The sequence below is a fragment of the Mesocricetus auratus genome, unplaced genomic scaffold, assembly GCF_017639785.1.
Source record: "Mesocricetus auratus isolate SY011 unplaced genomic scaffold, BCM_Maur_2.0 Super-Scaffold_100007, whole genome shotgun sequence".
Lineage (NCBI taxonomy): Eukaryota > Metazoa > Chordata > Mammalia > Rodentia > Cricetidae > Mesocricetus > Mesocricetus auratus.
Genome location: NW_024429191.1, coordinates 46,049,019 through 46,076,877, shown reverse-complemented (window position 1 = coordinate 46,076,877; position 27,859 = coordinate 46,049,019). Strand labels below are relative to the sequence as shown.

The 27,859-nt window shown below is 47.3% G+C and overlaps 1 protein-coding gene and 2 long non-coding RNA genes across 4 annotated transcripts in view; 1 reads left to right on the top strand and 2 right to left on the bottom strand.

The window, feature by feature from the left end:
* The window catches only part of LOC110340452, a 32,745-nt gene extending 26,419 nt beyond the window's left edge, over positions 1-6,326 (bottom strand). The window contains exon 1 of the long non-coding RNA XR_002382271.2: positions 6,165-6,326. This is a non-coding gene — a long non-coding RNA (uncharacterized LOC110340452). The remainder of the gene's footprint in view (positions 1-6,164) is intronic.
* Positions 22-20,955, top strand: LOC121141368. Of its 2 annotated transcripts, none has more exons than XR_005878264.1 (6): positions 22-259; positions 396-539; positions 9,184-9,589; positions 18,545-18,725; positions 20,426-20,462; positions 20,824-20,955. It is a non-coding gene; the product is annotated as an uncharacterized LOC121141368 (long non-coding RNA). The 2 variants fall into 2 exon arrangements; XR_005878263.1 differs by having other exon boundaries at positions 385-539.
* The window catches only part of Myh3 (myosin heavy chain 3), a 20,880-nt gene continuing 13,922 nt past the window's right edge, over positions 20,902-27,859 (bottom strand). The window contains exons 26-39 of the mRNA XM_013111558.3: positions 27,686-27,812; positions 26,556-26,674; positions 26,229-26,425; positions 25,711-25,894; positions 24,921-25,086; positions 24,508-24,632; positions 23,721-24,029; positions 23,404-23,607; positions 23,203-23,328; positions 22,242-22,412; positions 22,045-22,149; positions 21,795-21,890; positions 21,559-21,696; positions 20,902-21,048 (exon numbers count right to left, since the gene is read on the bottom strand). Of these exons, the coding sequence (XP_012967012.1) occupies positions 21,022-21,048; positions 21,559-21,696; positions 21,795-21,890; positions 22,045-22,149; positions 22,242-22,412; positions 23,203-23,328; positions 23,404-23,607; positions 23,721-24,029; positions 24,508-24,632; positions 24,921-25,086; positions 25,711-25,894; positions 26,229-26,425; positions 26,556-26,674; positions 27,686-27,812 (2,094 nt within the window). The 3' untranslated portion in view covers positions 20,902-21,021. The remainder of the gene's footprint in view (positions 21,049-21,558; positions 21,697-21,794; positions 21,891-22,044; positions 22,150-22,241; positions 22,413-23,202; positions 23,329-23,403; positions 23,608-23,720; positions 24,030-24,507; positions 24,633-24,920; positions 25,087-25,710; positions 25,895-26,228; positions 26,426-26,555; positions 26,675-27,685; positions 27,813-27,859) is intronic.

Genomic DNA, 27,859 nt, shown 5'->3' with positions numbered 1-27,859 from the left:
AAGCACAAAAGAAAGAGAGGCGTGGAGGAAGAAATGAGACTGTTGAGAAAGGACCGATTATTTGCCCAGGAAACCCCACTCCTTTCTCTGAAGCTCCGTGGAAGTTAATGACAATTCGTGACTAAAGTGTCCCATCTCCCTTGCTCAGCACCTCCCATCCTGCCTCTGGCTCTGGGCTTTGCTCATTCCAGAGAGGTTAACACTGCCTTTGGATCTTTCTGGTGTGGCTATCCCCCTGCACACCTTCCAGGACCACATGGTAAGCCCCCCCCCCCACATAGATTTAGGGGAAAGTTTGATTCTAAAGTAGCAATCTCAGGAGAAGGCTGGGGTGACTTTGCTGAGCCTTTATCAAGTGTGTGTGATGATTTATTTTATTTTGAGTTCTCTTACAGAGTTCTCGTAAGGAAATAAAAGTCAACCCCCAGCTTTGACAGGTGAAGACTTCTGGAGGCTGGCTGTTGTAGGAGCCAGGATGACACAGAGATGTCCTTACAAACCAGGACCAGAACAGCTGAGGAGCTCCTGTTACCCAAGAAGTGAGTGACATGGACACTTCTTCTGCCAGTTGGAGGCAGAGATGGAGTAGGGCAAGGGAGGTAGAGTAGGCAAGGACAGAGGAGAATGGGCAGATGGGAGGGGGGGTGATAAGCTGTGGCCATCCAGAAGTCTAGGAGAAGGCAGTGGAATACCCTGCTATGCCCTGGGGAGCAACGGTGGTTCCCACTGCAAGTCTTAGGGGATCCTTGGTGACTTACCAACTGAAATTATTGAGCCCCCTGGGATCTTCAAGACACACTCACAGAAAGGGACTGTTTGAAGCGAAGACACAGGCACACATGCTAGCAAATAGAGTCTAGCCTAAATCTTTGATGTAGGATTTAAAAGGTACAAAGTCTGTTCAAGCTGAATTAGAAATGCATGCCCACTTAATAGTTCTTATTTTATCTTGGTTTTGTTCCCTCGTGCATTTTTCCAAAATGATTGTGGTGCTATTAAAAAAAGTTATTGTTAATCACAAGATTTTTAATTGCTTTGAAGATTTGCAAGAACAAGGTTTAATTTTTTTCTTAGAGAAAGAGACAGAAAGACAAAGTCAAGGGGGTTACCTTGGCTAACTTGTGGGGTGGGGGCAGAATTGAAATGAGAGATGGGAGTCAACTTCTTTAATACTGCTTGACATGTCCAATGAATGTAGATGATATCATATATCATTACATTTGTAAGTAAATTCAAGAAATAAAGTTTTTGAGGCATCATGTTTTGGAAAAACAAGGATGTTTTATTAAATTAAGCGCTTTTTAATTCAACATATTTTACTGGTGCAAGGATTTTAACTAAACATTATTTTCTTATCTCTTTAAAAGTTTTGTGGTTATTACATGTGTGTGTCATGTAATGTGTATGTGTGGGCTGTGTGTTTGATGTGTATGTGTGGGCTGTGTGTATGATGTGTATGTGTGGGCTGTGTGTATGATGTGTATGTGGACTGTGTGTTTGATGTGTATGTGTGGGCTGTGTGTATGATGTGTATGTGTGGGCTGTGTGTATGATGTGTATGTGGACTGTGTGTCTGATGTGTATGTGTGCACTGTGTGTCTGATGTGTATTGTGGGCTGTGTGTCTGATGTGTATGTATGAGCTGTGTATCTGATGTGTATGTGTGGGCTGTGTGTCTAATGTGTATGTGTGAGCTGTGTGTATGATTTGTATGTGTGAGCTGTGTGTCTGATGTGTATGTGTGAGCTGTGTGTCTGATGTGTATGTGTGGGCTGTGTGTCTGATGTGTATGTGTGGGCTGTGTGTTTGATGTGTATGTGTGGGCTGTGTGTCTGATGTGTATGTGTGGGCTGTGTGTCTGATGTGTATGTGTGGGCTGTGTGTCTGATGTGTATGTGTGGGCTGTGTGTATGATGTGTATGTGTGAGCTGTGTGTCTGATGTGTATGTGTGAGCTGTGTGTATGATGTATATGTGTGGACTGTGCTATGATGTGTATGTGTGGACATGTACACCACAGCTCATGTGTGGAAGTCAGAGAACACTTCCACCTCTCCATGTGGTCCAAGATTCAAACTCAGGTCATCGGTCCTGAGAATCTGAGCTTTTACCAAAAGAGCCATCTCACCAACCCTTACTCCCTCAGCTCTTTAACAAATCCTTCCTGCTAAATATACATGTCATTTTATGCAACAGAAGCTGAGTTCTGCATCTGTATCCCCATATAAACAATGCAAGCCTTTGCATCACAGTGGGTCTGCATATCTAATGAATTTATGTCCACACGCCAGACATGAGCTGTGGTATACATGTCCACACCTATACATCATACTCCCTGAAAAAACTTTTGCTCTCCTCTATAAAGACAAGTTGACAGGAAAGTTAGATAAACAATTTAATAAGTATCCATGACCTGCCAGTCAGATTCAATAAATGTTTTTATTTACTTCAAATATTTAAGATTAATCATTCTCGTAAAAATAAAAAAAGATTAATCGTAATAATAAATACTACAATTCTCCCTTGCTTTTCTCCCAGTGGCAGCAGCTTTCCTTCAAGCTAGTGTGTACATTCCTGCTTTATACCATTATTCTATGTGTAAATGAAGAAAGAAACACATGGTCTTGGGTTTTGTCTAGAAGGGCTGGTTTGAAGGATTCCAGGTCCTCTCATTTCACTAAAGGATTCTCCAATCCCTTCCTTTTTTAAGTTTAATGTGTGTTATACTTAGGTGTGAGTTTTGTGTGTGTGTGTGTGTGAGAGAGAGAGTTGTGTGTGTGTGTGTGAGAGTTATGTGTGTGTGTGTGAGTTGTGTGTGTGTGTGAGAGAGAGTTATGTGTGTGTGTGTGAGAGAGAGTTGTGTGTGTGTGTGAGAGAGTTATGTGTGTGTGTGTGAGAGAGTTATGTGTGTGTGTGTGAGTTGTGTGTGTGTGTGAGTTGTGTGTGTGTGTGAGTTGTGTGTGTGTGTGAGTTGTGTGTGTGTGTGTGAGTTGTGTGTGTGTGTGTGAGAGTTATGTGTGTGTGTGAGTTGTGTGTGTGTGTGAGTTGTGTGTGTGTGAGTTGTGTGTGTGTGAGAGAGAGTTATGTGTGTGTGTGAGTTGTGTGTGTGTGTGTGAGAGTTATGTGTGTGTGTGTGTGCATGTGGTGTGTGTGTGTGTATGTATGAGAGAGTTATGTGTGTGTGTGTGTGTGCATGTGGTGTGTGTGTGTGTGCATGTGGTGTGTGTGTGTGTGTGTGAGTTGTGTGTGTGTGTGTGAGAGAGAGAGTTATGTGTGTGTGTGTGTGTGTGTGAGAGAGAGTTATGTGTGTGTGTGTATGTGTGTGTGTGTGTGTGTGTGTGTGTGTGTGATGTTCATGCATCAGTATCAGCAGAAATTCCATGGCACAGTGTGTGTGAAGATCAGAGGTCTCCTCTCAAGATGCTATCCTCTACCTCCCCTATGGGCCCCGAGGACTGGGCAGAGGTAGACAGGTGTCTACCTACCGAGTCATCTCAGCAGCCCTGCAATGCCTTTCACATCTCTTCTCCCTAATTTGAAAGCCAGGAAACCTCTTTATCAAAACCCTAATTAAGGATAATTTATTGGTCAAATCTCAAGGACCTTTCTCATCCTGAGGCCGAACTCAGAAGACAGGGGGATACATCTTTTCCCCCCCTCTCATTTCAGAATATTACGTGTCAGTTTAGACTGTGTTTATAAAGGGAGCAAGACTAATTGTCTTACACAAAAAAGGAAAGTAAGTCTCAGTAAGTGAAGAGATAAACTGGAAAGTTTGAGTCCTTCAGAACCCAAAGAGCTAAAGGTGGCATTTAATTTAAACTGTGTCCTCTGGTGTCACTTTCTAAGCACTCTGAAGTGTCATTTTCCTCCTCTTCTACATCAATTTAAGTGTTTCTGCAGCAGATTCCAGGTGACAGATGGGCAGCCTCGTTTTCACAGTCTTTTTGGCTAGGATGAGCTGTGGCCTTTTCCAGAAGAGGTGAACCAAATCACGTGGTCCCTGGTCCTTGTGTCTATCCGTCTTCCTTACTCCTGAGGTGGGTAACACTGAGGCCTTGACAGACCCTGTCCTAGTAGGGTTGCTACTGCTGCCATGAAATATCATGACCAAAAAGCAGATTGAGGAAGAAAGGGTTTATTTGGCTTACACTTCTTTCGCATTGCTGTTATCAACAAAGGAAGTCAGGACAGGAACTCAAACAGAGCAGGAACCTGGAGGCAGGAGCAGGCGCAGAGGCCATGAGGGGTGATGCTTACTGACTTGCTCCACATGGCTTACTCAGCCTGCTTTCTTATAGAACTCAGGTGTTACAAAATATTTGTTTACACTGTAAATATGTGTCTCTGCCTAAGACAACTTCTGATTGATTTAATAACGAGCTAAATGGTCAATAGGTAAGTCAAAAAGGATAGGTGGGAATTCTGGGCAGACAGAGAGAGAAACTGGAGGTGAAATCTAGGCACATGATTTCACCAGCAGACCCAGAGCAAGTTGGATGGGGCATACTAAGAAGAGGTAACATGGCAGAATGTAGATTTTAAAATATGGGTTAATTAAGTTATAAGAGCTATTTGGGGAAAAGCCTACTCTAAGGCCAAGATTTAATAATTAATAATAAGTCTCTGGGTCATTATTTGTGGACGGGAAGTCAAAAGATAGTCTAACAAGAAAGCTTGCTACACCCAGGACCACCAGCCCAGGGATAGCACCACCCACAATGGGCTGGACCCTCCCCTATCAATCAATAATTAAGCAAATGCCTTTCAACTGGAGGCATTTTCTCAGTTGGGGTTCCCTCTCTCCACATGACTCTAGTTTGTGTCCAGTTGACATAAGATTAGCCAGCACAGACCCCATGGGGATCAGCCCCTGCCCAGTTCCTGTGGCCGCTGCGGTTTCTCTCATTGCTCCTACAGTCAAGGCTCACCAAGGGTCTACAGCCCCACCCCAGACCTTCCCAAGAGCACTCAGCCCTGGAAGTCTCCAGATGTGATGCAAGACAGTGGTGTGGCTGACAGCTAAAAGAAACTGGTCTGCTATTAAATCCATTGCAGTTCAATTTGAACTTCACAGGCTTTATTGCTGAGGGCACAGCTTAAATGGTATTGTGAAGAGTCATTTTTAAAGCATGTAAGCGGGGGCTGGAGAGATGGCTCAGCGGTTAAGAACACGCTGACTGCTCTTCTAGAGGACCCGAGTTTAATTCCCAGCACCCACCTGGCAGCTAAAACTGTTTGTAACTCTAAGATCTGACACCCTCATAAGACATACATGCAGGAAAAACACCAATGCAAATAAAAATAAGTTACTTTTGAAAGCACGTTAAGGATGTAGAAAGCTGCATGTGAGTAAGGAAATTTGAAAAGCACACATGAAAGAGGGGATTTAGGAGACGGCCGTTGCCCAAAACAGAGCATAGCTTGACTTAACTGCTAGAAGTCACTAATTATGTGAGCTTTAGTTTCTGCCTTGTCCCTTGAATTCTGTGGGTCTTACTTTACCTTCCTAGAAGTAGAACTGTTGAGCGGGGTCAAGTGTTAAGAGCCGCGCCTTTGCCTTTGAATCACCTGAGTAGATTTGCAAAATACTGATGCAGGGCATCTTCTTTCAACCAGCTCAGTGAACAGCCCTGAGGGATGAGCCCATGCTCCAGGTTTTGTCACTTTCCCAGGTTCCTTCAGTGATTTCAATGTGCAGGCGGAACCGGAAGCCATCGACATGGGTGGCAGCTGAGCTTTCTCACAGGTAGAGAATAGGACTGACTGACCTGTTCACATAGACTATAAACAAGACTTGGTGACAGCAGGCAGGTGGCCCTCTCAGATGCAGCCACAACAAGACAGACAATTATTGTTTTGCCAGCTTTTCCCGCGCCATTTGCTGTAGAGTAAGCACTCCAGTGGAAGGGTCCCACATTGCCGCTTTAGAATGTGGTTTACCAGGCACGTGGGATAATCAAGTGATCAAAATTCCATCAGTGGTCACCAAATTCATAAGCCATTGAATTTTGTTGCCAGAATCCATTATCCATCTATAAAGGGAGCATGTCTAGGTCCAAAAAGCAGACCCAATCTCAGGCCTAATGTCACTGGGCACAGTCACCCGCTGTCTGTTAGCGCAGACCCAAGGCAGCCAACCCGGAGTAAAGAAAAGCAGCTTACTTGGGCTCAGAGTTTAGAGGTTTTAGTTGGAGAGACCCATTGCTTCCAGGCCTCTGGTGGGGGAGGAGGACAGCACATCATTGCATGAGCCCATGGCACAGCAAGGCAGCTCACCGTGTGGCTGGGATGCAAAAAGAAACCAAAAGTGAGTGGAGGAGAACGGGGCTGGTATACCCCCAGTCACTGGAAATCTTCCCACTGGGCCCCGCCTTTTCAAGATCCCCTACCTCCCCAGTGGCCACTGTGCTGAACACAGCAAGCCTTCACTACACCTGCCTTGGAGCCCATTCCAAACTGTATCCCTGTGCGAGCAGAGATCGTAAGTTAGATCGTCTTAGTGTCCACTTTTTGTGTCCATTTTATTTTTATTTTCTGAAGTTCTGTTGACTATTTCCATATCATAGGCCCAGGGCATCTGTCTGGAGACAGAACACGTTGGACCTCCGGAGATACACACTGATGCGTTCCATTTCCCAATTCCCCTTGCCCAGTATCCACTCTAGCGACCACCATGCCCCTGCGTTTACTCTCCCTGTTACCACAACACACAGTATCCCAAGTGTCAGATGTTGCGCTGCTTGCTAATGGCACAAGGGGAGAAGCACGTTAATCTCCGGAGAAAGGTCACCCCAGATCATCCTGCAAGACAGCCTCTTCTGGGAAGCTGTCCCGCGCACAGCTAATCCCTTCCTCCTTGCAGGCTTGCTTACGGAGGTGGCACCTGCTGATCTTGCGTGTTCGAGAGGCACCTATTTTCAGGGCTGTAGTGCTCGGCTCACCTCCTACAATTACCACGACTAAAAATACTTCTGAGTGAGAAGAGTCTTCGAGGGGACTTGGCGCCTGGACTCCCCTCCTCCTGTTTTGGTGCCGCGTTTCAGGGCAGCGCCCTTGCTGTTGCAGAGCAACCAGCCTATCACCAGGGAGATGGAGCACCTCACGGTTGATGGGAGCCCCGTGGTTATGTCTCCTTCCCCCAGAAAGGTACCCAATGGTGATTTTCCAGACAGTCCCCTCACTGCTTAGCCACCATGTGCAGAAGCAGCATCTTCCTGGACATCAGGCCGCATGTGTCTTTCCCATGGTGATGTAGGCATCCATTGCGTCCATCTCCCACAGCTAATGCGATGTTTCCACCCCCATTGGTGAGACTGAGGAGCTGCAGCACAAACCTAGGCTGAGAAAACCTCAAGTCATTATGTGCAGAGAAACAGACTAGATGCAGGGAGACAGTTTTCACAGGATCTCACTCCTATGTGGAACCTACTATTAGGATCTACAAGAAGTAGAAAATATCACCTGATGATGGTGGCATATGCCTTTAATTCCAGCACTGGGGAGGCAGAGAAAGGCAGATCTCTGTGAGTTCAAGGCCAGCCTGGTCTACAGGACTAGTTACAAGACAGCGAGGCTGCACAAAGAAATCCTGTCTGGTAAAGTAAAACAAAACAAAGCAACAACAAACCCTGGGCACAGTGGTTAAGTGAGGTGGACAAGTGGAGGTACAAAGGAGACTATTTTCATTTTCAAGCCTTTGGTGCTCTTTTAGACTGTTTCTTCATTCGTGAAGTAATAGAGCTTCCCTGTGTGGTCACATGATCTTCTGAGTCCCTTCTCTAAGAGCCATGAATTCTACTGAATTGGGGGTGCATCTTTTTTTTCTCTCTAATCACTTTGCTTTTCATTCACTCCTGTTGGTGGGTTAGAAATACTCCCTTGGTGGCATTGCCTCAGGATAAAATTTCCCACACTGTGAAATCTCCAGCAAATGAATGTAATCCTTGTATGCTGTGGTGTCATTTCTAGTGGAATATTTGTAAATTGTACCACACACTTCCCTATCTTCTCTCTACACGTTTACTACAGTGAATTTCACATACCTTAATGTGCACCTATTAAAGGTTCAGCAGCTTTGGCACATTCACAGAAATGTGCAAGTGTCAATCGCTATTTAATTTTAGAACACTTCAGCACCCTCAAACAGCCCCACCCCTGTGAAGTAGCACTTTTCATTCTCACCCCTCACTTTTTGGCATCCACTCATCAAACTTTTGTTTGTGGAGATTTGCCTGATCTGGTGCCGGGGTCCGGCCTTGTATCAGTCCTACACTATAGGGGTCATCTATCCTGGACTGATGTCTTTGGGGCTGTGTTCAGAACAGCCCCGGGTTTGACCCTGAGTGGGGGATTGTGGATCAGGAAAGTCCTAGCTACCCAATCAGTGGCGTTAAGAACGAGACAGAGACATCTTGTCATTCAGGAGGGCTCCCAGTCCATACGCTTAAATAGATTTCTAGAAGAAGGGGTACTGCCAGAAGACATCTATTGCCATGTATATAAGGCTGACTAGGAAACACTTCCTTTAACCCTAGAGATGGTGCTAGAATGCACAGACACAAACCCTCAGACCTCTAGCAAAGCAAGTCTCACTAGTTCTCAGGTGTGCCTCACTGGCCCCCAGGCACATCCCCAAGATGGGTGCGGGGCTTAGGCCTATTGTTAAGCAAACTAGAAGTCATTCTCCACTGTGGCCAGGCCATCTGCAGGTAACCAGCCAACATCTAAAAGACAATAGGAGATTCGAGCTCCTGGAATTGAGCTGAGGCCTGTATCGAAATATCACATTCGGGCCCGGACAATCTGGACATTTCACATGGGTGGAATAATATACTGAGTGGTCTTTTGTTCCTGACCAGTGCAGTTAGCAGTGCTTGCCTGTCTCAGATACCTTAGCTCCTTAGTATTGATGGGCAGTTATGCTCACCACAACCTTAAGAAGCATTTAGATGGGGCACTGTCTGTTTCTAGAAGGCATTGTCAGTGATCTGTTTCCGGGCCATCAAGTGACCTCTTGAATATGATCCTGTGGTCCTAAACTCTTGTTTTAACCATAGTTTCCTCCCCCACAGACATCACATTTTTTTTGTATGCTTGTCCTGTGGGGTGTAAATTAGATCAAGCCTAGGGCTCACAGTGTGATTCCACCATGGATTTCTTCAGTGTTCTCTCTTTCTTCTAGGGTGATCAAACAGACTGAGATGCCCTCTTCTGCTGCTGTCTTGAGCACCGTGTGTCATCCGCTCATCTCAATCCCATCTTAGCAGTTCACCCCCAGCAAGGATGCTGCGCTCTCTCTGATTTCATCAGCATTAAGTCCTTTGGTTCCTCATATCCTTCCCTGCCATGTCTTAAAATAGTCTACAGCACTCAAGTCAAGGATCCCATCAACCTCCCCATCTCTAACGCTGCATAATCTTGCAAGAACACTGTCGCCTATTCTCCTTAAGGAGCACATGCAATCAAAACGCTCTTAAATGAGAACCTGGAGGTAGGGTTGTTCCGGCAGCCCCAGAGTCAGCCAAGCCCAGGATCATCTGAGTGCCTGCTAGAGAGAGGGATGTTTGCTATCTTGACTCTCTTGGGAAGTAAGTCCCTGTAGTTGCTTTATTTGTCTCATGGGATGGGTTGAAGACAGAAGAGTTGGACTGGGGCCATCACCACAGTTCTGGGTTCTTGTCACAGTTCTTACAGGAAGCTTTGAGGTTTGTGTCAGCTTGGCAGGGAGGGAGTTTCACTAAGTGAGCATGGACTGTACTATGGGGATTTGAGATTTGGGGACTCGAGGCATAGGGTTTTGTTCTTACCCTTACTAAACACTTGGGTCATTCTGAATCTGGAGTGGTCACAGTAGTTCAGTCTCTGTCAGAGAACCTAGCCCTTTGTAGGACCTACCTTGGGCTAGCGAAAGGATGGTGTGTTGAACAGTGCACAAGAGGTGCCCATGAACATTTCCCGAGTGACGAGATCTCCCGCACTGAGCGTGTGCCATTGGTGGAGACATGGAGAAGGGTCTCAGGCCAAACTCTGCAGAGGTGCTATATGATAAGACCCGTCTGCCAAGCTGGCGGGAGAGAAGACAACACATGGAAGACATATGGGACATGAGAACGGAACCCACCTTGAAAATGTCACCGTGATCCCCAGTTGTAGATGGGAACCAGAAAAATCATTTAATAGAAAGGCATTTAAACTCAGACCTCGGCAAGCAGGCAGACAGGATACTCTAGGCTTAAACACACACACACACACACACACACACACACACACACACACACACACACACACACACACACACACACACACACACACACACACACACACACACACCGGGAGTGGTTAAAACCTTAGCCACTGTGCATGGTCCATGAACTCATCCATTCATTTGTGACCCTGCACTGCCCTCTGCCGGCAATATCCAAAACTGCAACTTGGTTTTAAAGGCTGGAATTGACACCTCTGGCAACCTTTATTTATTTATTTATTTATTTATTTATTTATTTATTTATTTTAAATCGGATTCCCTTAGTATTTGGCTTTCAGGACCAATTTTATTCACCTTCGTGAACCAAGCCATGTTGTGATGAAAGTAAAATGAACAGAAGTCAGCGTATTTCATGCTTCTGTCTGGTCCAATCATTGTCAGGCAGTTCAGTTAGCCCTTGGGAACTGCGGCTCCTATTAGACAATATTGTATGGGTCCTTTTATCGGCACTGTAGCATTGATCCTCTAGGGCGGGTACTGTAATTATTCGTGTTACAGATGAAGAAATAGAGGTACATAGGAAACGTCTCACTCTTAAAAGATGAACATTATATTCAGTTCCCAGTGTCACAAGCCTGTTAAAATGTAACTTCATGCCCCACTCCCACCCTGAGCAGAACGGACAGGGAAATGTGGTTTTAAAATGTGTACTTAAATAAACACATATTATTCTCCATGTTTTTGAGATTTGAGACTAAATTCTAGATGAGCCGCTAGCCTGGCGTGCAGAGAAGATAGCCGCGGAATGGAGGGAGTCGGATGCAGGCACGGGAGCGCTCTCACCCTTGAAAAGACACGGTTTCTGGTTTCTGGGGCTGTCCGGTGGGCTTGGAAGAACCAGGAAGGCAGTTTTGTGCCACGTGTACATTGAGAGTGGTGAATATAGCGGGCCTACGGAGGAGAGGCTTGTCCTGGGATTCACGGTAGCGGATAGAACTCCAGACTCCAGAGCCCCAAAGCTTCAGGGTCAGCCTCTTCCTGCAGCTGAAGGCAGTACCCGCTCTGGCCTCTAGGTGGCATTTTAGACTCAATAGAACCTAAGCCTGTTTTCAGTACCCACCAGCTTGTTTTCAACTGGAGGTTTGGGAGAGTCATAAACTCCTAACGTGTGGGGACTGTGCTTCAGAGCCTCTGATTTAGTTGCTCTTGTGTGTGGTCTGAGAAATGTGTTGTTGTTTGGTATTTGCTTGCTTTCTCAAACGGGTGCTTGCTATGTTGATTCTGTTGATCTCTAAATCATCCTGGATTCAAGCAATCCTCCTGCCTCAGCCTCCCAGGTAGCTGACCATAGACATCAGTGTTTTTCAAAGCTCCCCAGCTGGCTGTGCACCAAGATTGGGAGGGACAGTGTGTACACGGTGGACAGTCCTTTGGTTCCTGTGGGTGTGGTGGGCAGCCCTTTGGTTCCGGTGAGTGTGGTAGGCAGCTTGTTTGACATCCTTCCGCCTCGCCTCTGAAGTGCAGCCCGAATCCACAGGGAGAAAGGAGCATCCTGAGCAGAGGTGTCCTGTGGAGGATGGAGAATACACTTCAGGCAGGAGACAGAGCAGGGCAGGTTTTCTCAGACGGAGAGGAAGGAGCCCTAGGAGCCTATGCAGTGGTGAAAGGCATTTCATTCCCTGCAGAAAAGAGTTAAACCATGTGGAGGGCAAAGGAGTGTCCCAGAAAGCAAAAACACCTGCTTCTTCCACTAACCAGAGCTTTAACCTGTATCCTGATGGGGGCACCGTGGACTTCACAGATTTGGGGAAACCTGGCCAGGCAGGGAGGTGGTGAGGGGTGGGAGGGAGGGGGTGAAGGGTAGCAAGGAGGGGATGGGGTCATATATCCTGAGATATTAAATACTGCCAGTGGTCGACTCTTCCCAATGACTCCATGCAACAGAATGGTGGCTGCCTTGAGCTCCTTCCTACCCCAGAGCCCTCACAAAGAGAAAAGGGCGGTGTACAACAGCAAGGGCATCTGTTGCCATAGCAACTCAAGACATCAAGACATCAGGCACAGGCCCACTGTACTGGCCCAATCCTCCTTGGTCATAGCCTCCAGGGCATGAAAAATAAAAAATCAAACTCAATACTCAGAAACCCATGATGAACAAAATGTTAAATTAAGAATCCCTGTTGCCAATTTTTTTTAAACCTCAACTCAAAAAGTCAACAGCATCATCCTAGCATTTTCTAATAAATGCAGGCTGAGGTGGTGGGGATCCTTTCATTGGCCACCCACCTCTTGCTGGCGCCACCTACAGGCCTTGGCACCTGAGGAATGTTATCACTTCTGATGTGGTCCCCATGGGAACTGTGCTCCTGGTAGATCCGTGGTGCCACCTAGTGGTAGAATCTGGCACCATGCGGGCAAAAATGCTGACATCTAGGAGCCTCTGGCTTCAGAGCATGTCTCAGGCAATGCTTAGGAGCTTGTACCGTGGCAGTTGAGATGGGAAAGGTGGAAGACTGTGGAAAGACAGGTCAGGAGGTATGGGAGCAGGCAGGCAGGGTGTCCCCACGTAGAAAAGTCTTGTGACAAAGTCTTGGCACTGCCACTCACGGGTAGGGTAACCCTGAGACAGACTCTTGCCTCCTACTTTCCCATCAATGGAGACCTCATCTCTAACTTTCATAATCTTCACTTCACCTAGTTGGGACAAATCTGAGAAAATCAAGTTGTAAGAGTCTTTGAAAACACAGGGTCTCTGGGTAGGTACTGGAAATACAGGGATCAATAATAAGACAGAAAGTAAGAAACTGCTCAAGGTGACACGGGCAACTTAAATGGTGCCCTAGAAGCTGGGCGTGGTGTCACAGTGAAATTTTGGCTTCTGAACCTGACACGGTTGTTGTACTCGTGAACTCACCGTGGCCGTAGTTACTCAAGCCAACAGGTTCAGCCTGTATTCCAGACAGTGCCAACTGCACTCAGTGTGTCACAAAAAGAAAGAAGGAAAGACAAGGAAAGCAGTGAGGATGGGAAGAGGACAAGCTACACCCGGCCTCTGTTTTAATCGTTTTGCAACAAGGTCTCACTGAGTTACCCAGGATGGCCTTGAACATAGTGTTGCTGACCAGGCCCTGACTTTTCCATCCTGCTGCTTCAGGTTTGGTAAACGAATATGATACATTGTAAACATGCAAATTTATTTATTTATTCATTCATTCATTTATTTATTTATTTATTGGCAGTTTTTTTACACGTTCACTGAACTCCTCTCCATTCTCTAGCTCTTACATTCTCCTCACTCCCTCTTCCATGGTGTCCCCTGAGACTTGGGGATCTGGGGTTACTATAGATGCCCTATTTAGAGCTGAACACTCAAAAGTCACTTATTCTCAGCACTTTAACCAGTTATGACTCTGTGCGTTAACTGCTACCAGTTTCTCCGGCCACGGTTGAGGATAACACTGATATACATATTTAGAAAGCAGCTTGACAAATGCCAATTAGCAAAGCACCAGCAGTGAGGTCTTCCCCACTATAACCTCCTGAGCTATGGGCATTTGACCCAGTTTACAGTGCCACGCCTCAAATCCAGTCAGAAGCTGGCTGGTTAGCCCCATAACCCTCATGTCACTTGCACCAATGGGCACACACCTCTTGCCCAGAAGATCAGTATTACAGCATTCAGGGTTCGCTGCTGGGCAATGCTACTACTAACTTGTCTCCCCAAGGGTCTGCATAGCATCTGCTGCACTGTGGAAGCCATCTAACAAGGAGGAAGTTCTCAGGGCAGGTCCAGCTTGAGTTCTCCATGCTGCACAACCGAAGTGTATTGTGTCTTCAGCAATAGGGTCTTACCATACAGTTATGGTAGAAACCAAGAGTTTATGCTATTTTAGGGTCGTCTGTGGCCTTTCTGACCAATACTCCTAAGGAAGTATTCCAAGCCTGGCACAGATTTCAATTTAATAACCCATATTTTCTTGGGAAAGCACTGTCCACCCATGTAGGCAGGGTACTTATGTTTGAACTCTATTTTTTTTATTTTTGTATCTTTGACACAAAGTAGTGTGTTTTCATAAGGGATTTACACACACCCTTAGTTTTGGTGGGGTTCTGGGGGTTTTGTTTTTGTTTTAGTTTTTATTTCATGTGCGCTGGTGTTTTGCCTGCATGCATGTCTGTGTGTGGGTATCAGATCCCCCAGAAGTGGAGTTACAGACAGTTGTGAGCTGCCATGTGGGTGCTGGGAATTAAACCCAGGTCCTCTGGAAGAGCAGCTAGTGATCTTAACTCCACAGTTATCCCTCCAGGCCACCCTTAAGTTTTTGCTTTTTAACCTGCCCCATTCCTCCTAACCCTAAGGCCATCCTCATTTGAACCTCTATTCCCCAGTATTGCTATCTCCTGTTTTCATATTACGGGTTCCTGGTCTCACCATCCTTTAAACCCCAAAGGGTGAATTCAATGAAGTCATGAAATACAGCAGGAAACTTGTCAAAATTGCTCTTTTCATAGAGAATAATGATTCGTATTCAAACTGTCTTTTTCATCTCCGGAGCAGCACAGAACCACTATTAATACTTTCTTACAGAGACGTCAAGAGCTGTAGCTGGAGTTCCCTGTGTGCATTTCTTATCTATGTCTCAGACAATGGAGCAAGGGCAGCAGGTTACTCAAGACTACAAGATAAGACAGAACCGGAAGGGAGGAAACAAGGACATTAACGCCAAGCTCAGCACCAAGCACTCAGGCCTGGAGTCTCAACTTAGAGAACTATCTGATGACAGGACTTGACCGACAAGAGTCAAGGTCTCTTGTTGCTAGTACCCATTCTGGTTTCTGGGTAACTGGGCTGGAACTGCCCTCTGACCCCTCCCTAAAGATGAGCATCCTCACAGGGATAATGTCACAGTGATTTTCCATAAAAGACTAGTCTTCATGCTGTGGTGTCTTAGAGATATGGAGCTGTGTGCTTTTGCTCCTGCTGACCAATGACAATAGCATCAAATCTAATCAGTGTGAACTTATGGATCACACCGAATGGAAGATCCTGCTGATGCAGGGATGCTAAACCTGGGCCAAGGTGACAAAGCAGCTGATTCTCTGCTCCCTATCTACACTCTCACTCAACTCTCCCCTGTGGGCTTCTGGGCACAGACTGTGATTGACATGTACCTCTCTCCTCAGCAGCTCAAAGGATGCACATGTGTGAGTACCAGAAACCATGAGTCACTTCCTGTGCAATGAGGCCTGGATCCCCAAGGCTGACAGGCCCTGGGAAAACAGGAGACTTGTATCTTTCTAACTTACAGTGAGCGTTTGAAGACTGAATTGTACCACTGGGAACATGCCAGGAAAACTTAAGTCTTCACACCTGTTGCCTGTGAAGTGGACCCCAGGCTCATAAAAGGTGCAGCTGCTGTACATGCTCATCTCACCCAGGGCAGAGGCTGAACCACATTTGGAAATGTATGTCTCTCTTCCCAACCTCTTCCTCTCCCTCTTCTACCTCACTTTCCAAGGAATTTCTGCTCCTATTTCCCACTTCTGGGTAATAGTAGGTCCTTAGTAAATGACAGACGTGTGAAACACGGACCTGAAATGCCTGGTAGCTACGCTTGTTGGGCTGACCTGTCTGGGGTTCTCACAGGGCAGCACCACACACACACACACACACACACACACACACATACACACACACACACACCATACACACACACACACACACACACACACACACACACACACCACCACCACCACCACCACCACCACCACCACCACCACCAGCAGCAGCAGCAGCAGCTCAAGCCTCCTCTCTGAGAAACCAACAAAATGGAGTTCATGGTTAAGACTGTCTCAAAATTTGTAAAGAATCACTTCTGAACTGTACCATCTCTCCTTTACTGATATGGGAGTCAGAAGAGAGAGGCAGGAGATGATAGAGGAGAGAGCTGATTTTCTTGGAGGGTAACATATTCTCCTCACCATTCCCCTTGACTTTTCCTACTGAGAATTGGATTCGGCAAGGGTATGCGTGCCTGCTGTGTACAGAGCACGTTGCTGTGACTAACCTTCCTCTTGGTCTTTGTAAAATTCTGTCACCTTCCTCAATTATCCACTGCACTAAAGGTTGTTGGGGGCTCTTTTGGCAGGGGAGGAGCTGGTTTGGTTTTTCATTCCTTCTTATCTTTACTTGGGTAGTTAGTTTCTGTTTACTGTCCTTGGAGTTCAAGTTTCTGTAGTATTTGTCTTTGTAACATGGAGTTACACACTGTAGGCTTACTGGGAAACCCTTGTGTTGTTAAATATTATTTTAAGAGGTGTTACATTTGTTTAATTAAATAAAATTAACCTGGAGGCTTGTAAAGAGAGATCACCTACCTGTAGCCCTAACCACTCCCGTTTGGGCGTGGCCACAGGTAAATGATCTCTCCCTACAATTCCCTTTAGGCTGAGTCAGCAACTAGCTGACAGGAAGTGGTAGGGAGGAACTAGGTTCTTAACAGGAAATCCTGTTTTAAGTGGAGACACAAGTTTGGAGGTGAGGTTACCTCGGATCCAGCAGAATTTCACCTCGACCCTTGAATCCTGAGTTTTATAGAGAGATAGAGATCTAGATAAAGTTCCCTTTAGCAGCCATGATAGAGCGGGTGCCTGAGGGAACAGAATTCCTGCCTGGCTATTGCCAGTGTGGCCGAGCCCTTACTGATAGCTGCAAAGTGGCAACTGTCAATCAGGAGAGCAGTTGCTTAAGGAATTGCTACTGAATTTAATGAAAAACTACCCCCTAGAAGATGATAGTCCTCCGTTTTCTTCATGTAAGTTGAGTCTTCTCTCAGCAAGTCAGATGTCAGGATCTTCTCTGAAGGGAGCCTAGAGGGGTCTATCCCTTACTCACCTACCCCACCACAAGCAGTCCCCAAAGAGGACCCTGTCTCATTGTTAGGGCATGCCCTTAAGTGGGGGCTTCTTGCTCCTCTGTGTCACAGATAGCATGACCATTCTTGCTTAAAAATAGTCAGTGCCATCCTGGGCTTCTGGCCCCAGTGGCCTGCAGCAGAGAACACAAGAGCCTCTGGAATGTCTCAGCATAGCTAGGGTAACCAGATCTCTGCTCAGATCCAACAAGCACTCTTGGAGACTCTCGGCCGCAGCTGTTTTTAGCAGTGGAATTAGAGGGAGGGGTGCAAATAGGCCTTGGTGTTCTGGGAGGCTTGCCCCCCCATAGTCTGAGGTACAGTTGCTTTATTAAAACTCAGCTGTTAGAGTGACCCAGGCATGGAGAAATGAAAAGCCACCTTCACCAGCTGCCAGTGGCTGCAAGCTGCCCCGTCTCCCCACATAAGGACATGTTACTCCTATTAGAAACTGGTCCCTTGGTTCCTTAAGAGGGGGCCATCTGCCAATCATAAATCAAGCTTGTGGCCACTCCAAATAAAGAAGTCCCCAGCTGGCAGTCCCTCTGTACTTGACAGGCCTTTTAAAAATCCTATTTTTGAATGTATATTTCTTTCATAATTAAAAAAATACAAAAGGTAATAAAAATAGAAGAAATCTACTGCTTGGAGATTTGAGATTCAATAAAGAACTTGGCAAGTCAGAAGTTTCTGAATCATATGAGGATTACAGGGAGAAAAATAAATCAATTCTTTACCCGGCTACCAGAAAAAAAAATAAAAAAGAGAGAAGTGGGATTGTTCAAGAAATGGAAAGTAATTAGAACTAGTCCTTAAAATTTGGAGACAATGGGATTCTGCCCAAGAAAAAAAACTGACGGGGGAGGCACCCCCAGCCTCTTCCTCATCATGATCCGGGCTAATGTCACAAAGGGCTAATGACCATCTTGTCCTAATGAATGACCCAATGGTCTGTGTGAGGGGGTCCCAAGGATGGGGTGCAGCACGCTGCTGAGCTGCAGAAGGCTGACAGTGCAGTGTCTGGAGGAGTGAGCAGAGTCAGAAAGACACAAGCACGTCTCTGGTTTCGTCAGCCCCTCCTCCTCACGGTGTTTCAGCTGAGGATTTGGCCCCCGTAGACAGGCTTTGCAGGATGAAAGGGGCCTTGGAGCCCAAGACAACACCAGCTCTGCTATTCTGACCTTGGTTACCACATGGCTTTTCTTCTTCTGAAGTAAGCAAGTATAAGAAGGCCCATCTCGTCACTGTTGAATCTTTATACGATGATGTGAGGAAGAGCCTGAGCTCTCTGTAAAGGTTCAGTAATAGTGGCTGAGTTCATCCTGTCTCCCTTGCCAGGGCGGGCCACCCCTCTTAGCCTTGTGTGTTATGGCTGCTCCTCATTCGGAAGGAGACTAATCTCATTTTTCTCTGTCCACTAACAGGGCCGATTTCATCTGCAACTGAGGGCATCCTTTGCTTTGTGGAATAAGGAAGCTGACAAAATTTGTGATACTCATAACTCTCAGAAAATGATTTTTTCCCTACCTATATCCTTCACTGCCTAGCACCAGGGTGGCTTTCAGAACTGAACTGTGCTTTTGTGTGAAATGCCACATTTTACTGGTGAGCGGACAAGGCAGATCCCACAGCCTGGGGTGTGGTGTGTGTGTGTGTGTGTGTGTGTGTGTGTGTGTGTGTGTGTGTGTGTATCTTTCTGTCTGTCTATCTGTCTGTCTGTCTCCTTTCTGCATCTAACATATCCGAGCATCTTTAGTGAATCCTTAGGTCCTGTCAGCATGTTGACATCAAACAAAGCTTTCTCACTTTCCCTGCCTTTCTCATCTATAAAATGTTGTAGCATGGACTTGTAAGAAATAAGGACTGGTAGCACACTCTCCCCTGAGGATGAAAGGGGGATAGTTACTATTCAAGGGTGTGTCTCTCTTCTTTAACTTGATTTCATACAAATCCAATCACAACAACTTCTTAGACAAGCAAGATGGCTCAGTAGGTAAAGGCACTTGTCACCAAGCTTGATGACCTGAGTTCAGTCCCCAGGGCCCACATAGTGGAAGAGAACTGACTCCCACAAGCTGTTTTCTGACCTCCACATATATGTTTTGGGTACGCAGACACCTCTGTGTGTGTGTGTGTGTGTGTGTGTGTGTGTGTGGTTGTATATGTGTGTGTATACGTGTATGTGTACATGTGCACATGCACACATACACAAACAATAATTTTTAATAGAGCATAATGTTAATTTTTTAAACCCTTACAGGCAATTGGCTTATAGGCCTACTAAATTTCACTTACTATTCTGTATTTTTACATGCACTGTATTTATTTTTTAAACCCTATTACTTGTTCAGGTGAGTTTCCCATATTGGGATTTATTGGTTATATTTTATATCCCTGAATTCCCCGAATTAGTAGTAATCCCATCTAGAAGCCTGATCAGACCCAGTGTAGACTGTTGATTGGGAACCTTGTGTGGGGAGGCAGAGAACATCTGGTGGCCTTATCTTTTCCTATTTCTGATAGCAACTCATTAAGGGCTCCCACTTTGTGTGGAAACTGTGACAGCCTGGGTCTGCCGTTTCTTCTGCACTCACTACCTAGAATACCTGGGAACAAGGTTTCCTTTGCCTTCTCCCTTGCTGCCTCCCATGGAAGGCTGAGTGCAGCACCTTTCCTAACTTCTGAGAGGATCGGAGTGGCCTGGCCCCACCTCGGGTCAGGCTGTAGAAGTGACTTTTCCTCAGTGCTCTGGTTTCCTTAGTAATAGCAGGCTCAGAAGGTGTGGCACTATTGAGCCATGCTGTCTCCTAGAAGTACTGCAAGCAAATCAAACCCACATGCTCTTAGAGACAAAATGGTCGGGAATCACCAAAAGGACAAACCCAAGCAGAATGGTGGTCTCCTGCCCCCAATAGCCACAATGCCCAGGAGGTGCTGACTGGTCCCAAAACCCCATGGCTTCCCTCCTGAGTTAAACGGGGACATCCCAGAACCTTCTGACCCTCAGTAAGGAAAGGGACTTGGCAACCCTTTCTGATGAGGGTGTTCATGATGATCTCCTGATTGAGCTGATCTCTGGTTAGAGCATTCTGCTCTGCTGCCTGATCAGCTTCATGGATGTTCTGACTTTCCCAACATTTGTCCTCTTTATATAAAAGTTGTGTTCATCTGAGTGATGTGTGAGCTGTTTGTTTGTTTGTTCAACTCTGAAATAAAGCAGATTGTACCCAAGATAACAGGACTTAGTGGAAGATATGGACTGAATGCTTTTTCTTTCCTTATTTAAAAAAATGTGCTTTTTACAGTGGCCAAGGGTGGAACCCAGAGCCTGGAGTATGTGGGGTAAGTAAGTGTTCCACCACTGAGCTACACCCCTGGCCTCTGAGATCTTGAAAGAACCAAACACTATGACATTCATCTATATCATGTATGGAACCCAGCCATTATTAACTAAATTCAAGATATATTTCCCTAGTAAAATGTGTAGGAGATGTATCCCAGCCAATTTGAAACAAGGTGTTCCTGAAACCAACCTTTGTGTTTCTCTTACATGATATTAAAAGATGAGTTTTGCAAAGCTCTCTCTCCTGACCCCACTGAAGCAATGCTTAATCTCAAATTTAAACCAGAAGCCAACCCCACTACACATACACACAAATTTACCAATTTAATCTGCCTAACCATCTGCTTACTGATATTTCAGTATTCGGCAGAAAAAAAAATCATCAAAAGAGGAATCATTTCCATGCGGAGAAGAGGGAAAGGCACAAGACGAAACAACTTGAAAACAAGGCAAATTTTATTGCATGTGGCAAAGAGTCACATGGAACTTAAGTATGATTGCCAGGAGCCATGGAAATACACATCTGCATATCTTCCACCCTGCATCGGGAGGGCTCGATTACTCCTCACTTTCATGGACCACCATCTAGAGAGAATGTGGATGCTCTCAGTCAAGCCAAGCAGCAGAGACGTTCCCGCAAGCATGAAAGAGTTGTTTGTATATTTCAGTGGGATGCAAGGAATTTGGGGGTCTTTGGGAGGATGTATGGTGGCCCACATGAGATCCCTCTATAGCCTGAGAAACTTGTCCCCAGAGAGAATAAGTCCCTTCTGGGAGCCACAATGGGTCTGTGGTTACAGTAACTGCAGACACCTTCAGACACCTCTAGAGGGTGCTCCTGAACAGCCTCTCTCATACCGGCAGAGGGCACTAAAAAACAGCTCAGTGGACTATGATTCACCAGCTTTCTGGAGGGTGTTTTATTTAATGCTACAGACCCCGATTCTAGTGGAGCTCCACCCAGGCTAGTGACTATAAACAAAGTTCTGTCTCCGAGTTTAAGATTCTCCATCTGGGAGGTAGAGGATCCCCTACAGCAACTTCCAGCCCAGAGGTGTCCTCTGCTTCTCTGGAGCACTTCCCAGGTCAGCTTACCCTGCTGGAGGTGAAGTCTCGGGTCTTAGCCCGCAGTTTATTGACTTGCGATTCTGCTATATCAGCACGTTCCTCGGCCTCCTCCAGCTCATGCTGGGCTTTCCGGAACTTGGTGAGATGAACATTGGCTTGTTCATCCTACAGGCAAAGAGACCAGCGAGTGAAATCGGCATGTCCCTCGCTCAGGGCTCCCTGCGGGGAAACGGGTGGGCAAGCCACACAAACATCTGACTCACAGCCTCCTCAGCCTGCCTCTTGTAGGACTTGACTTTCACTTGAAGTTTATCCACCAGGTCCTGCAACCTCAACACATTCTTCCTGTCCTCCTCACTCTGCAAACGAAAGCGTGGGCATGTCACTAAAGAACGGCAGTGTTGTCCCATGGCCTAGCCAGTCCGGGGCATGCAAGTGTTCCACGCTGTTCCAGACTGGAGTGCCATTTGCACCTTGGAGAGAAAACCCTCATTAGGTGCTCTTTCTACCTACCTGGTACGTGAGCTCCTTGACCCGACGCTCATACTTCCTCAGGCCCTTTACAGACTCTGTGTTCCTTTTCTGCTCCCCTTCCAGCTCAAACTCCAGCTCTCTGATCTGGGGAGATGTTTGGGACATTATTCTAGAGCGGTTCCTTGGGCAGCATGGGCTGGGAAACTGGGTTTGTCTGGGCTTCCCCTTGCTGGTACCCGTGTCTCCAGTTTCTGGATCTGTTTCTTGCCGCCCTTCAGCGCCAGCTGCTCAGCCTCGTCTAGACGGTGCTGCAGGTCCTTCACCGTCTGCTCCAGGTTCTTCTTCATCCGCTCCAGGTGGGCGCTGGTGTCCTGCTCCTTCTTCAGCTCCTCCGCCATCATGGCGGCCTGAAAATCAACGTGTGTGGGAAAGGCTCAAAAGTCTTGCAGCTGTGGAAATTGGCATTCCAGGCCCACCAGAAAGCATGCTTGCAGAAAGGACAAAGGGTAAGACCCCGAGTGAGCTCGCTTCCCACCTTGGAACTGGACAAAAGCTACACCTGGGACAGAAGATACATAAAAGATACTCTACAAGGACCCGGTGCGGAGAGTATCCTGGAACTGGTCTCCTTAGGACCTGCCCAAACCCCAGGGAGTTTTCATTTTATCATCACCACCACACAGTTTCAAAGGATCGTGAGGCTTGGAGGAGACTAACTTGCTACCTAGCATCACACGGGGTAGAGACTCAAGAAGTAAGGAATTTGTATTCCTTCTTTGGTTTCCTGGGGAAAGTAAGACAGCCTTGAGGTGGTGTTCCCTTAGAAGGCAGCAGGTGGCGCCATTGGAGCTATGGACCCAGAAAGAAAGCCTGAAGCCCCAGGAAGGTTAAAGATGTGATGAGATAGTGCCCTCAGAGGGTCTCACTTCCAGGCAACAAATGAAAGAACACACCCCTCTAGAGGCAGAAGAACAACATACTTCCCCCACCCCTTCCCCTCTGGAAGCTTTTGACAGTACAGGAGAGGACAGGTGAGTTTGATGGGAGACAGGAATGGTCTGGGGGCCACATGTATACATCATGAGTGTCCTACAAGGGTAGACTTCTACTGAGCATGTCTAGGGTTAAGGGGAAGGAGGGCTTTAATGAGGCACAATCTCTCGGTGGCCAAAAACGGGGACGGGGGGGGAGCCTCACATCAGTGATGGCCTTTTTGGCCTTCTCCTCTGCGTTCCTTGCATCCCTGCTGGCATCCTCCACCTCATTCTGGAGCTGTGTGAGGTCTGTCTCCAGCTTCTTCTTGGTGTGGATGAGGCTGGTGTTCTGGGGTGGGGGGAGGACGGAGCGTCAGACAGTGTGCCTGGGGTGGACCCTCGCACCCCGTGCTCCTGCCCTCACCTGGGTGTGCAACAGCTGCACCCTCTCGTTGGAATCCAGCAGCTCCTGCTCTGCCAGCTTCCGGGCCCGCTCCGTCTGCTCCAGCGTGGCCCGCAGCTCCTCCACCTCGGCCTGCAGCAGGTTGGCTCTGCGCTCCACGATGGCCAGCTGCTCCTTCAGGTCCTCCTGGCCCCGGAGAGCATCATCCAGGTGCAGCTGAGTGTCCTAGCCAGAAGACAAAGAGGTGAAGTGGGGGGCCAAGGACCATGAACCTCACCTAGTCTTTGCATATCTGGACACTGGGAAGGTGCCCCCACCCCCAGGGAGCTTCCCCCCACCTTCAGCTGTCCCTGGACACTTCGGAGGTGTTTGAGGTTCTCTGCAGCCTGGCGGTTGGCATGGCTCAGCTGGATCTCGATCTCATTGAGGTCACCCTCCATCTTCTTCTTGAGTCGGATGGCCTCATTCCTGCTGCGCACCTCAGCGTCCAGGGCCCCTTGCATGGTCTCCACTGTCCTCTGGTAGTTCCTCTTCAGTTGCTCAAGCTCTTCATCCTTCTCTGCAATCTTCCTGTCAATCTCTGACTTCACCTGGGTCAATTCGAGCTGAATTCGGAGGATCTTGGCTTCTTCGTGCTCAAGAGTTGCCTGTGAAGGACAAAACCAAAAAGAACAGTTTCTGCACTGCTTGTAGAGCCGACCGCATGGTCTTGGGCCAGCAAGGCTCCAGTGAGATATTCCTAAACTGAATTCAATAATAATCACAGCTACGTCTAAATAAAACCTCTAACTTACCTTCAGTGAAAGTAAGGTATTTCATTGTTATTCATTTATGACTATGCACTCCAAAATAAAGTGTTTGCACTTTCCTGCTTATTAGGAGCAGGAAGCTCTTAAGCAGCTATTTTAACTTCAGCTAAGGGTTTGTAAAATTTCAGGTGTAGACCTATTTTAATGTAATGATTTTCTCCAATAAACTTAAGCTAACTCCGGGGCATGATCTCACTGGGCCTCACCATCATGGGGAAAAAGGCCCATAATTCCCCAAAGGTGAAGTGCGACCTTCTCTCCCCGAGACCCACATTGCTGCCTCTGCTCTGGTTTTTGCCTCCTCACTCATGCTCACCTCTGCTTCCTCCAGGGCCATCTGGATATCAGCCTTTTCCAGCTCCACCTGCTTTCTGGATTTTTCTAACTCGTGGATGCTTTTCCCATTCTCAGCAATTTGCTCAGTGAGATCAGCTATCTCTTCTGCAATGAAATAAGTTCCCATTGCATCTGGATGCCTCTGCACAGGTTCCCAGGAATGCAAAGCACGCACGCACTCAATGCCTTTTGCTAGTTCTTTATAACTCTAGGGACCTCTGCTTCTCAGACTCAAAACAACAGCTTGTCAACCATGAACACTTTCTGCAGGTGCATCAGTGGACCCGTGTGGACCCCTGAGTGATGGATGGAGTCTCACTCACCCCCACACGCTCTGGTTGTAATGGGTGAGAGGAAGGGTTCCCTGGATCTCAGACCCTTTGCAACACTTACGTTCTAAGTTCTTATTCTCCCGTTTCACAGTTTCAAGTTGATCCAAGGCTTCCTCGTAGGCATTTTTCAGTTTGAAGAGCTCGGTGCTCAAGGATCGGGACTCCTTGAGAGCCGCCTCCAGCTCTGCTTGGCTCTCCTCACACTTCGTCTTCCACTCAGCTAGCACCTGCAACATCGTCATGGAAGGCTGCTAGGGAGCTCTCTGCCAAGCTTCTCACAGAATGTCACCACTGAGGGGACTGCTCTCAGAGTTAGGGCTCCCAACTGTCTGCCTGGTCTAGATTACTGAATGAGCTAAGGTTTTCATTCTGTTAACTTACTTGGGATAATCAATCAGTAATCATTGCCATATTCAAAAGGAAATGAATTCTTAGAGAAGAAATTAGCTAGACATATTTTTCCTACCCCCCCAAAAAGGCTTAAACTTCTGGAAGTATTTCATTAAAATGTTGGTTCAAATCACACCTGTCTGACACAGGGAGGGGCCTACATCTGTGTCTCCCATCAGCCACCTAAAGACATGGGTCACATGAGCAGATGGAACAGATCTTGGCCTTAAGAGCACTGTGGAAATCAGTTCACTGCTACTAACAATCACCCATAGGGGTTCCTGCCCCACCCCATTCCCAGTCCACGTCACAGATGGAGAAACAGTGTCCTGGTGAAGTTCAAGGACCTCCCTACGACCACAGTGCTGGAGTAGGTTTGAGGAGGAAGCTGATCTCTTCCTCTCACAGCCCCAACACCCTCCCGCGCCGTGGAGTTCAGCCGGCATGGAGCTGCCCCACACCTTGTCAAAGTTCCTCTGCTTCTTGTCCAGAGCTGCAGCCAGGGAGTTGGCTCTTTCTACATCCACCATGAGATCCTCCACCTCTCCCTGGAGCCTCTGCTTGGTCTTTTCCAAGGAAGCACACTTTGCATTCACGGCCTCAACCTGCTCCTCCGAGTCCTGAAGGCGCTGAGCCAGTTTTTTTCTTCAAGAAAACGAGAAAGAAGCAGACAGACACGGTTAAGGTTCCATTTTCTTGAGCACCGCTGCTCAGCAAGCTGGAGTCATTCATCCACATGGCTCGTGTGCCTCTGTGCATAAACCCCAAGAGACTCCCCCATCTGCTCAAAGTCTGTGATCCACGGCCCATCTCGGGTCTAACCAGGATCAGAGTTGATGTCTTCACGACCTGTGCCAATGCACAGGTGACAGGGAAATGTCTAGCAACAAAACAAGTTCATTAAGGTCATCCCATGCCACTTTAAAGCCAATGTGCTGAGCCAGGAGGTCACTTAAGGGTTCTAGTTAGAGTCGCCTACTTGGCCTCCTCCAGCTCCTCCGTGCGCTGGATGGCGTCCGTCTCATATTTGGTCCTCCACTGGGCCACCTCGCTGTTGGCCTTGGACATGGCCCTCTGCAGCTCAGCCTTGGCTTCCTGCTCCTCCTCATACTGTTCCCGCAGCAGGTCACAGTCATGGCGGGAGGACTGCAGGGCGTGGGCCAGCGCGTTCTTGGCCTAAAAAAAAAAATCAGAGGACACCCCAATTGGGACTGTCTGTGCCACACAAGCCAGCTATCCTGCTATCACCACCAGCTGAATGAAGTCACTTCTTTTTCCAGTCTTGCTTTTAGTTTGCAGTGGGTACCTTGCTCTCTTCCTCCAACTGCCTCTTGAGCTCCTCTATCTGTTGAGTAAAGGCTTGCTTGCTCCTGGAGAGTTGAGATACTATGCTTTCCTTTTCTTCCAGTTGACGACTCAGCTCACCTGTGTTCGGGGGAAATAGCTCACTCAGTCAGTCATTCACTCATTCACTCACCAAGTGTAAGACACTGTGCTAATTGGGGTAGGGGACAAGAAGTGAAGCGAGACCTCCTCTTGAGAGAGTATGGGTGTGTCCGTGAAAAGGAAATGGCACCCTAATGAAATACTGTTGTGAACTACCCCTGCCAGTGAAAGCTAAGAGAACTTTTATGAATTTGGACATCGCCAGGGGCACCTTTCCACTTCCCCAGCGGCTGTCGGGTCCAGGGGTATCGTTAACAAAAACAGGGCTTCACCTCTAGAAATTTGAAGTTAGACTCTTTGGGGGGATATGATCATCTGGGATGTATACAGAAGTCAGAAGGGAAGCGGGGTGCTTATGATCCTAGAAGGAAGTTCCAGGGGTATCTTTTCTCCCCGTGCTGGCCTTTGGCCACAGCAAAGAAGCAATTGGCCTGTGGTGAGATGCCAGCGCTGGCTGGAGCTGTACTTCCTGGGTGAGTGCCCAAATTGTCACCTTAATTGTTACTACACCATGAGCCTGCACTGTTCAGTCCAGTTCTCTCTTTATTCTCTGCATTTCCTGAATGCAGCCAGTGGGCAGGAAGTAGAAAGACTGCTGCTCCTCCTCCTGGTCCTATCCAGGTCTTGTCAGATGCAAGTTTATATTATTATTCATGGAAGTTTGGCCATCTGCTTCCTTTTTTATTCTCACTGGACTTGGTGTTCTCCTTCTGGATGTTTGGAATAGCCTAGTTTGTGGGTTGCTTCCATTACCTTTCTTCTAAAACGTGTTTTTAGAAATCCTCCCTCACCAGGTGTGCTGGCACAGGCCTTTAACGCCAGAACTAGGGAGGCACAGGCAGGCAGATCTCTGTAAGTTCCAGGCCAGCCTGGTCTACACAGGGTTTTCCAGGCAGTCTTTAAAACAAAAATATTATCTCCCGCAAAGGTGCTGCCCCGGCTAGGAGAGCCTTCTATTCTCCGGCACAGCATCCCCGGCTCCTGGCTCACCGGCCTCCGTCTGTAGCCGGGACTTCTGTGTTGTCAGCTCACTCAAGCTCCTCTGTGTCTCCTCATTCTTGCCCCTCGCCTCACTTAACTGGTCCTCCAGAGTTCGGCATATCTTCTCCAGATTGGCCTGAGGATTGGAAGGGGATGGAGGTCTGCAGGCCGCCTTAGGCTGAC